This window comes from Macaca thibetana, chromosome 15 (genome assembly GCF_024542745.1).
Source record: "Macaca thibetana thibetana isolate TM-01 chromosome 15, ASM2454274v1, whole genome shotgun sequence".
NCBI lineage: Eukaryota > Metazoa > Chordata > Mammalia > Primates > Cercopithecidae > Macaca > Macaca thibetana.
Window position 1 is genome coordinate 74,034,742 of NC_065592.1, and position 11,592 is coordinate 74,046,333.

At 44.6% G+C, this 11,592-nt stretch overlaps 2 protein-coding genes across 2 annotated transcripts; one reads left to right on the top strand and one right to left on the bottom strand.

The window, feature by feature from the left end:
* Window positions 1–3,867: 3,867 nt before the first annotated feature.
* On the bottom strand, window positions 3,868–5,133 carry LOC126937305 (60S ribosomal protein L35a-like). Its single transcript, XM_050760705.1, has one exon. The coding sequence runs from the start codon at window positions 4,198–4,200 to the stop codon at window positions 3,868–3,870; it is 333 nt and encodes a 110-aa protein (XP_050616662.1). The 5' UTR covers window positions 4,201–5,133.
* A 4,439-nt stretch (window positions 5,134–9,572) lies between these two features.
* Window positions 9,573–10,436, top strand: LOC126937172 (E3 ubiquitin-protein ligase RING2-like; the record flags this gene model as incomplete). The annotated part of the gene is made up of 1 exon (XM_050760524.1): window positions 9,573–10,436. A coding segment is annotated over one exon (783 nt), but the record flags the coding sequence as incomplete, so codon positions are not given.
* Window positions 10,437–11,592: the final 1,156 nt, after the last annotated feature.

An 11,592-nucleotide genomic window follows, 5' to 3' on the forward strand; every position in this document is an offset into this window, starting at 1 on the left:
GCCTCCCAAAATGCTGGGATTACAGGCGTGAGCCACCATGCCCGGCCTTTTTCAAGTTCTTTTTTTCTGCTGCCTGATGTTTATGTTGTGTATCATCCATGGTGTCTTTTCATTTTGCCCAAGCTGGACTCAATCTCCCAGGACTCAAGAGATCCTCTTTAGCTTCTCAAGTAGCTGGGACTACAGGTGCATGCCAGCACACCCATAGTGTCTTGTTTCTTTGTGTGTTTACTTTTTGTTCTTGAAAAAGTATTTATGAGAAAAAGTACTTGTGGCTTCTTTTGGAGAAGATCTTTGTTTGCTTCTGCTAGGTGCCTTGAAGCCCTTTCAGTCTGAGACTAGCTTTCATGGGTTGAAGTTCGTTGGGTCAAAGCAAATGCAGGTTACAAACATGGGCGAAAGCTGCCCAGTGACCACATCTACTCAAAGATGGGATTTTATTTATTTATTTGTTGAGACAAAGTCTCACTCTTTTGCCCAATCTGGAGTGCAGTGGTGCAATCTCGGCTCACTGCAACCTCCCAGGTTCAAGCGATTCTGCTGCCTCAGCCTCCTGAATAGCTGGGACTACAGGCATGCTCCACCATGCCTGGCTAATTTTTGTATTTTTAGTACAGATGGGGTTTCATTAGTTGGCCAGGCTTGTCTTGAACTCCTGACCTCATGATCCGCCTGCCTCGGCCTCCTAACGTGCTGGGATTACAGGCGTGAGCCACCACACCCTACCAAAGATGGAATTTTAAAAATGTTCTTTGCCTCCTCCCCACTCCCATTATAGTCAATGCAAAAGCAACCTTTCCCAATGTTCTGAGATGCTGGTCCACCTTCACTCTTAGGGCATAGCCTATGGAGTCCCAACTTAATATAGAAAGGGTCATCTAGTAGCGTTTTTGCCATGGAAAGCCCTAGACATTGGATGCTGTTTCCATGGATGCTGTTTCCATGCCCTGTGAGGCTACCAAAAACAACTAGATGTTGCCTGACTGGCAGATATCCTCAGGGCAAGAGTAGCTTTTGTGCTCTTCTGTTCCATTTGCTTCTCTGGGTTCTCACATTCTCTTAGCCTTTACCCTAATAATTTTTTACTATCAACAACTTGATGTTTTGCGAAATGTGCCTTATATTTTATTCAGTATCTTTATTTTATTTTATTTTACTTTTTTGTTTTGTTTTGAGATGGAGTCTCACTCTCTCACGCAGTCTGGAGTGCAGTGGCGCAATCTCCGCTCACTGCAACCTCCGCCTCCTGGGTTCAACCGATTATGCTGCCTCAGCGTCCTGAATAGCTGGGATTATAGGTGCCCGCCACCACGCCTGGCTAATTTTTGTACTGTTAGTTGACACGAGGTTTCACCGTGTTGGCCAGGCTGGTGCTGAATTCCTGACCTCAGGTGATCTGCCCGCCTCGGCCTGCCAAAGTGCTTGGATTACAGGTGCAAGCCACCGTGCGCAGCCTGTTCAGCACCTTTAGTCATTATCATTGGGCACATTGGTTGAATAAACCAGCCTATCATAACTGGAAATAGATGTTTGACATTTCACTCATTTTCTTCAGTCTGTTTATTTTATATCTGAAGATACATTACTGAAGGCTAAGTTCCTATATCTTTTTTTGGTTTTTGTTTTGTTTTTTTTTTTTTTTTTTTTTTTTGAGACGGAGTCTTGCTCTGTCGCCCAGGCTGGGGTGCAGTGGCCAGATCTCAGCTCACTGCAAGCTCCACCTCCCGGGTTTACGCCATTCTCCTGCCTCAGCCTCCTGAGTAGCTGGGACTACAGGCGCCCGCCACCTCGCCCGGCTAGTTTTTTGTATTTTTTAGTAGAGACGGGGTTTCACCGTGTTAGCCAGGATGGTCTCGATCTCCTGACCTCGTGATCCACCCGTCTCGGCCTCCCAAAGTGCTGGGATTACAGGCTTGAGCCACCGCGCCCGGCCTTTTTTTTGGTTTTTGTTTTGTTTTTTGAGATGGAGTCTCGCTCTGTGACCCAGGCTGGGGTGCAGTGGCACGATCTCAGCTCACTGCAACCTCCGCCTCCCTGGTTCAAGCAATTTTCCTGCCTCAGCCTCCTAAGTAGCTGGAATTACAGGCACATGCCACCACACCTGGCTGATTTTTGTATTTTTAATAGAATTGGGGTTTCACCATGTTGGTCATTGAATTTTGATAGAGAGATAGCCAAAGTCAGACTGATTTTCCTTATCTTTTTTAGTTGACACGTTCTTTTTATATGGATAGGCCATTTTTTTCAGGGTCAGACATGGAGAAGATTTACTGTAATTAGTCTCTTAGCTATTGGGTCCCTCTCCCACTAGCTAAGTAGGAAAAGAACAACCCCCAACTTCCAGGGAGAATGCAGGAAATCAGCTAATTTTTTTGTGTTCTAGTTTTCTATGTTTTAGTGTTCACGTGCATATACACATAGACATGATTGACGATGCAATATGGGTGATTATGGACATGCATTATTTACCATGTCCCCACTATGTGCCTTAAACTCTGCTGTGTGCTTGATTTATACCTTTGGATATAAGTTCTTGGACTTATGAAGCATATAGTCAATTAAAGAGCTAGATTTTTGAGAATAGTGAAGCAACCTATTTTTTTCTTTTTAAGAGAGGGTCTGGTTCTGTCACTTAGTCTGGAGTGCAGTGGTGCCAATCATGGCTCACTGCACCCTCGACCTCCTGGGCTCAAGTGACCCACCCGGGCCTCCCATAGTGATAGGCATGAGCCACCACACATAGCCAAGCAACTGTTATTTAATTAGAATTGTCATAAGTGCAGCCGTGACAAAGTACAGAGTGTTATAAAAGTATAAAACAGAAAGACATAACCTAATTTGGGAAATTTGGGTAGGTTTCAATGAATAAGTTACAAATTAATGAGAGAACTGAAGGAGGAACTGGCTAGGTGAAAAGTTGTGAAGTGAGCCTTGTGGGCAGAGGGAATGTAATGTGCAAAGGTCCTGAGATTGAACAGAGCTCGAAAACTTACAGGAATTGAAAAAAGGTTAGTGCTGTTGCAGCATTCTGAGCAAAGAGGAGAGTTGCCAAGATGAATCTGGCCACATCATATAGGACTTTGTGGGCAATGTTAAAGAACTGTGACATTGGCTGGGCACGGTGGCTGATGCCTGTAATCCCAGCACTTTGGGAGGCCCAGGCGGGTGGTTCACATGAGGTCAGGAGTTCGAGACTAGCCTGACCAACATGGTGAAACCCTGTCTCTACTAAAAATACAAAAAAATTAGCGCGATGTGTTGGCTCACACCTGTAGTCCCAGCTACTCAGGAGGCTGAGACAGGAGAGTTGCTTGAACCCAGCAGGCAGAGGTGGTAGTGAGCTGAGATTGCGCCACTGCACTCCAGCCTGAGTGACAGAGCAGGACTCCCTCTCAGAAAAAAAAAAAAAAAAAAAAAAAAAAAAAAGGAATTGTGACCACATCATCCTGATAATATAATTATTAGAATTTTTTTTTACAGTAGTAAGTTTTTTAATCCACTGAAAAATACAAGAGCACAGGCCAGGTGTGGTGGCTTATGCCTATAATTCCAACACTTTGGGAGGCCGAGGCAGGTGGATCACGAGGTCAGGAGTTTGAAACCAGCCTGACCAGCATGGTGAAACCCCATCTCTCCGAAAATACAAAAAAATTAGCCGGGCATGGTGGCGCGTGCCTGTAATTCCAGCTACTCAGGAGGTTGAGCAGGAGAATTGCTTGAACCCGGGAGGCGGAGGTTGCAGTGAGCCAAGATCGTGCCACTGCACTCTAGCCTGGGTGACAGAGCTAGACACCCTCTCAAAAAAAAACAAAACAACAAAAAAAACAAGAACACAAATCTACATTTATTTATTGACTTTTCATTAGTTTAAAACCTTGAGGGGTCCAGCATCACTCGGATTCTGTGTCCAATAGCCTTAGCAGGGAGATTGCTTCGGAATTTGCCACGAATCAGGTCACTGTTTCCGTGGGCCCAAGTTACCTTCTCCCAGATTACTCTGGTTTTGTTTGGTTTGCCGCCAGGAGTCAATGTATTGTTCTTTGCTTTGTATACATAAGTGCATCTCTTGCCCAAACAGAATTCTGTTTTATCACGGGCATAAACATCTTCAATTTTAAGAAGAGCCGTCTGCTCCCTTTGGTTCTGGAGACGCCGCTTATAGCCGGCAAAAATAACCTTGGACCACAGCTTTCCAGACATAGTTCCTTTTAGAAGTCCTGTTCCCAGCAGACCTCCACAGGAACCAAGATGGTGGGAAGAAAATTATTAGAAATTTTTTAAGCCAGGGGGAGATGTGCTCAAATTATGTTTTTTTTGGTGGTGTTTTTTTGAGATGGAGTTTTGCTCCTGTTGTCCAGTCTGGAGTGCAATGATGCAGTCTCGGCTCACTGCAACCTCCTCCTCACGGGTTCAAGCGATTCTCCTGCTTCAGCCTCCCAAGTAGCTGGGATTACAGTCATGCACCACCATGCCAAGCTAATTTTGTATTTTTAGTAGAAGTGGGGTTTCTCCATGTCGAACTCCTGACCTCAAGTGATCCACCCACCTCAGCCTCCCAAAGTGCTAGGATTACAGGCATGAACCACAGTGCCCAGTCAAATTTTGGTTTTTATAATGCAGTATTACTTAGCTGAAAATGGAGGATGGGCATGGGCACAAGTGGAAATGCAGACCCCAGTGAGATGACTGAGAGTCTAGCAAAAGATGAAGGCATTTGATAGTGAAGTCTAAAGAAGTGTATAGATTCACAAAGCATTTAAAATGTAGCATCAAGCCGGGCGTGGTGGCTCATGACTATAATCCTAACACTTGGGGAGGCTGAGGTAGGAAGATTACCTGAGTCCATGAGTTTGAGAATAGCCTGGGCAACATAGGGAGACCCCCGTCTCTACAAAAAAATAAAAATATTAGCCAGGTGTGGTGGTGTGTGCCTGTACTCCCAGCTACCCAGGAGGCTGAGGTGAGAGGATCACTTGAGCATGGGAGGTTGAGGCTGCAGTGAGCCATGATTGTGCCACTGCACTCCAGCCTGGGTGATGCAGTGAGACCCTATTTCAAAATAAAATAAAATAAATTAAAAGGTAGGATCCTGGGAGTATGGGGATAAATTTGATATGATGAGATGATCAAGAGAGCTGCCGTACTTTTCTGAAGGAATCTAGGTTCCTCTTACTCCTCCCAGGAAACAAAAGATTTATATTTTCTTTCTGGAATAAGGCTTTATACTATTCAGGAAGCAGAAAATAAACATTGAAAGTTTGGTCAACATGACACATAATCTAGGCAAACATAGTTGGAGGAAAGAGGGAAATGCCTATAAAAGGAGCTAAGTAAAAGCTGTACAGCTCTGGGGGGCTTTTGGGGGGAATCAAAGGAATTAGAGGAGTTTCTGTTGAGGATCTACTTTTTGGACTCAACCCATGGCTGTGCTCCCCTGTGTCCTCTCACCCTTCCTGGGTCTCATGGGTCACCCTGGTTTCTGAGACCTAGCCTCCCATGGTCTGACCCTCACCACTGTCACCTACATCCCCTTTGTGAACCTTGGGATTGAGGTCTATCTAGTTTCAGCCTCTGAAGCCAAACCACAGTGCCTCTTGTGTTTCCTGGTTAATAGCTATCAGTTATTGAACACCACACTCCATACCATCCGCTTTACTCTGCATGGAAGCTATCCCATATCACGTTTAATCCTTCTAACAACTTTGAGGAAGATTTATTATCATTCTGCATTTTAAGATGAGGAAATGTGGAAAAATGAAGGTCAAGGAGTTTAAATGTCTGGCCCAAGTTAATAATTCCTGTAATTGGCAGATCTGAGATTCCAACGCTGATCCACCCCACTCCACAGCCCTGACTTTACAGGGTACTGTGTCTGGTTTATCCTCTCTGCTTCACCTCAATCTTAACTCTGCCTAAGATTTGTGAGCCTGTCTGGAAACATCACTTGAATTTCTGATCATTTTGTTTGCCTGGTGAGAAGTGGGGCCTATAAGAAGTGATTGTGTCATGAGGGCTGTACTCATGAATGGATTAATGCCATTATCTCTGGAGTGGGTTAGTTATCAAGGGGGTGGGCTTCTGATATAAAAAATTGAGTTGGGGCCAGGCACGGTGGCTCACGCCTATAATCTCAGTACTTTGGGAGGCCGAGGTGGGTGGATCACCTGAGGTCAGGAGGATATGGTGACCAATATGGTGAAACTCCCGTCTCTACTAAAAATACAAAAGTTAGCCAGGCACGGTGGCGTGTGCCTATAGTCCCAGCTACTAGGGAGGCTGAGACAGGAGAATTGCTTGAACTCGGGAAGAAGGGGTTGCAGTGAGCCGAGATTGTGCCACTGCACTCCAGCCTAGGCGACAGAGAGATATTCTGTCTCAAAAAAAAAAAAAGAGTTGACACCACTTCCTCTCCCTATCTCTTGCCCATCCAACAAGGCCCTCATTGGCACCTTGATATTGAACTTCCCAGCCTCCGGAACTGTGAGAAATAAATTTCTTTTTAAAATAAATTACCAGTTGGTGGCATTCTGTTATAACAATACAAAGCAGACTAAGAGAGCTTGCCATTCTTGTACTGCGTCCTGATTCCTTCTAACTTTGCCATGATGGCACACAGGAAGAGCCAGAGTCCAGTCTCTGAGAAAACAATTTCTGTCAATGTAACTTTGATTGGGACATTTAGGGCAAGAGGATTAATTATTGGGCAGCTTTACTGCTTAGTTTACTTTTCTTTTTAAGACAGAGTCTCGCTCTGTCACTCAGGCTGGAGTGCAGTGGTGTGATACTGGCTCACTGCAACCTCCACCTCCCGCCACCTAATCCCGGTCCTGCTTAGTCTGCTTGATTATTCATTATTTTTCTCTTAAGTCTTTTCCTGTATGCTTGGTTTTCTTCAATACCGTTTTGATTAAAGCCACTTTTTGTTTCACTGCTGTTTTTCTCTGAATGTGAACGCAGAAATATGTGTTAGGTTTATATATGCAGCTGTTTATTCCTGCATTATCTTGTATTGGTAAAAATCTGAAATAAAAGCTGTAATCCCATTTGTCCATATTCGAGTCTGGTTACTAAAAAATAAAAAATGATAACCCAGCTATAGCCCAGAGTGGTGGCTCACTTGCCTGTAATCCTCAAAAAAAAAAAAAAAAAAAAAAAAAATCTGAAATAAACACTTTGGGGTTAGGCATGAGAGTGGGGCTCAGATCACTTGAGGCTCAGGAGAGCTTCAAGAAGACCAACCAGGCCAACATGGTGAAATCCCATCTCTACTAAAAATACAAATATTAGCCGGGCATAATGGTGCATGCCTGTAATCCCAGCTACTTTGGAGGTTGAGGTAGAAGAATCGCTTGAACTCGGGAGGTGGAGGTGAGCCGAGATTGCGCCACTGCACTCCAGCCTGGGCGACAGAGTGGGACTCCATCTCAAAAACAAACAAACAAACAAAATTAGCCGGGTGTGGTGGTGTGTGCCTGTAGTCTCAGCTACTCCAGAGGCTGAGGTAGGAGGATTGCTTGAGCCCTGGAGGCAGAGGTTGTGGTGAGCCAGGATTGCATCGCTGTACTCCAGCCTGGGCAACAAAGCAAGGCCCTGTTTCCAAAGAGAGAGAGAGGTTATTGGACTTTAGATTGATTGGAGCTCGAGATTTTTGTTATTTTTTTTTAGTTTTCTTTACCACTTAAAAAAAATATTACCATTGAGAGCAAGCTTATTTTAAAATTAGATTTGTTTGTTTTTGTTTTTGTCTTGAGACGGAGTTTTGCTCTCGTCACCCAGGCTGAAGTGCAATGGTGCAATCTCAGCTCATTGTAACCTTCATTTCCTGGGTTTGAGAGATTCTCTTGCCGCAGCCTCCCAAGTAGCTGGGATTATAGGCGCCTGCCACTACGTCCGGATACTTTTTTTTTTTTTTTTTTTGAGACTCTGTCTCGCTCCGTCTTGAGACGGAGTTTTGCTCTTGTCACCCAGGCTAAAGTGCAATGGTGCAATCTCAGCTCACTGCAACCTCTGCATCCTGGGTTTAAGTGATGCTCCTGCCTCAGCCTCCCGAATAGCTGAGATTACAGGCATGCATCACCACGGCCGGCTAATTTTGTATTTTTAGTAGAGAGGGGGTTTCTCCATGTTGGTCAGGCTGGTCTCGAGCTCCTGACCTCAGATGATCCGCCCATCTTGGCCTCCCAAAGTGCTGAGATTACAGGCGTGAGCCACTGCACCCGCCTGCCACTACTTTCATTGCCGAAAACCACAATTACTTTTGCACTGACTACACCTAGCAGCTACTGTTTCTAACTTACATATCTAAAAGTATTGGTTCAGGTCTCAATGGTACAATGTATTCAATGACATTAATATGCAAAGGGTTTTGTGTTTCTGTAGTGCAGTGGGTTCTCAAAGGACATTGTCAAAATCTCTAAGGAGATTAACCCAAGTTTGTGGGCTGTTTCTGGGATTTCCAAAATTTAACAGGCACTGGGGTACAGAAGAAAAAGCATAAAGGTTGAAGCTGATAGACGTGGGTACAAACCCTAATTCGTCTCTCAGCTAGTTTCAAAACAGAAGCAAAGTTAAACTGTCTAGGCTTTATTTTCTCATCTTTAAAATGGGGAAAGAAATATTAACTCAGAGGGTTGTGGGGAGACCTGAACTAGAGTATGCCGGTGGAGCAGCTGGTGAATGGGAAGGTGCTCAAGTCCGCAGGTGTGTCCTCACTCCCTCCAGTAACAAAACAGTGCAGTAGGCCTGCCACACTTGCAGTTTACATCCTAGATCCGACCAACTGCAGATCAAAAATGTTCAGAAAAAATAAAAATAAAAAGCAAGAATACAACAATAAAAATTATACAAATAAAAAAACAGTATCACAACCATTTAAATAGCACTTACATTGTATTAAGGTATTATAAATAACCTAGAGATTTAGAGTATTTGGGACATACAAATTTGACACCATAGTATACGCACCAGAGTATATTAGGGACTTGGACATGGGCAGATTTTGGTATCCGTAGGGAAAGAGGCGGGTGTCCTGAAACCCTGGAGGCTTGTGTTAAAATGCTGTTTGCGGCTGGCCATATTGTGCGGCGGCGCCGGCGGCCGCGGCGGCTGATAGTCGAGTCTCGCTCTGGCTTCGGCCAGCGGAGCCCCGGGCTGAGGCAGGAGCCTCAATGTCTCAGGCTGTGCAGACAAACGGAACTCAACCATTAAGCAAAACATGGGAACTCAGTTTATATGAGTTACAATGAACACCCCAGTGACTCTTACAGGAGACAGTAACACATGGCTTAGAAATTGTGGTTTCAGCTGGGCGCGGTGGCTCACGCCTTTAGTAATCCCAGCACTTTGTGGGGCCGAGGCGAGCGGATCACGAGGTCAGGAGATCAGGACCATCCTGGCTAACACGGTGAAACCACGTCTCTACTAAATATACAAAAAATAAGCCGGGCATAGTGGCGGGCGCCTATAGTCTCAGCTACTCGGAACGCTGAGGCAGGAGAATGGCGTGAACCCACGGGGCGGAGCTTGCAGTGAGCAGATATCGCCACTGCACTCCCACTTGGGCAACAGAGTGACTCTGTCTCAAAAAAAGAAAAGAAAAGAAAAGAAAAACAGAAATTGTGGTTTCACCTCGAAGTCTACACAGTGAATTAACGTGCCCAATTTGTTTGGAAATGTTGAAGAACACCATGACTACAAAGGAGTGTTTACATCCTTTCTGTGCAGACTGCATCATCATAGCCCTTAGAAGTGGCAACAGAGAATGTCTTACCTGTCGGAAAAAACTAGTTTCCAAAAGATCACTAAGGCCAGACCCAGACTTTGATGCCCTCATCAGCACAATTTATCCAAGTCATGATGAGTATGAAACTCATCAAGATAGAGTATTAGCCAGGATCAGCAAGCACAATAATCAGCAAGCACTCAGTCACAGCATTGAGGAAGGACTGAAGATACAGGCTATGAACAGACTGCAGCGACGCAAGAAACAACAGATTGAAAATGATAGTGAAGCAGAAGATAATGGTGACACTTCACACTGTAGTAATGCCTCCACACATAGCAATCAGGAAGCAGGCCCTAGTAACAAACGGACCAAAACAACTGATGATTCTGGGCTTGAGCTTGATAATAACAATGCAGCAATGGAAATTGATCCAGTAATGGATGGCACTAGTGAAACTGAATTAGTATTTAGGCCTCATCCCACACTTACAGAAAAAGATGACAGTGCACAGACAAGACACATAAAGACTTCTGGTAACGCCACTGTAGATGACTTATCCAAGTATCTGGCTGTGAGGTTAGCTTTTAAAGAACTTCGAAGCAGGGCTGGGCATGGTGGCTCACGCCTGTAATCCCAGCACTTTGGGAGGCTGAGGCAGGTGGATCACATGAGGTCGGGAGTTCAAGACCAGCTTGACCAACATGGAGAAACCCTGTCTCTACTAAAAATACAAAATTAGCTTGACGTAGTGGTGCATGCCTGTAATCCCAGCTACTTGGGAGGCTGAGGCAGGAGAATCGCTTGAACCCAGGAGGCGGAGGTTGCAGTGAGCCGAGATCGCATTATTGCACTCCAGCCTGGGCAACAAGAGTGAAACTCCGTCTCCAAAAAACAAAAAAAGCAAAAAAAAAAAAAAGATGAACTTCGATACAGCCAGTGAGAAGCAGTGGCTCACATTTATATAGCAAGAGCCAGTGGCCAGTTCACTCTATTAAATGGCTCTTTTTCTTTGGAATTGGTCAGTGAGAAATACTGGAAAGTGAACAAACCCATGAAACTTTACTACTACTATACAAAGGAGCACAAATGAGCTTTTAAAAACCAATTGTGATGACTGTAATTTTTTTTTTTTTTTTTTTTTTTTTTTTTGAGGCGGAGTCTCGCTCTGTTGCCCAGGCTGGAGGTGCAGTGGCCAGATCGCAGCTCACTGCAAGCTCCACCCCCGGGTTCACGCCATTCTCCGGCTCAAAAAACCTCCCGAGTAGCAAAGGGACTAAACCAGGCGCCCGCCACCTCGCCCGGCTAGTTTTTTAACATTTTTATAGCAGAGACGGGCCAGTTCACCGTTTAAGGATGGTCTCGATCTCCTGACCTCGGAGTCCGCCTGTCTGGGTGAACCCCATGAAACTGCTGGGATTACAGGCTTGACAAAGCACCGCGCCCAATTGTGAGACTGAACTTTTTTATAGCCCATTTATTTAATATTAAAGATGTACTAGCATTACTTTTATGGACAGATCTTGGATATGTTGTTCAGTTTTCTTTCTGAGCCAGACTTGTTTACGCTATTCAAAAATTTTCCCCTTAAGATTTCCTTTTTGGAAGGGACTACAATTATTCAGTACTTTTTTCTTTTCCTTAAAAAAAAAAAATTTAAAGTTTCTTGTGGATTTTTTCCCCACAAAGTGTGGTTCCATTTTGAGCACCCTTTGATCCAGGAATTTTTCATAGTTCTGGATCAATCTGTATTCTTAAAGATTCAGTTAGCTGTCCTTTTCTCGCTCCCCTCAAAAGATTTTTAGTCATACAGAATGTTAAATATTATGTATTCTGACTCCCCCCCCCCCCCGCCGCCGGAGTCTTGTATA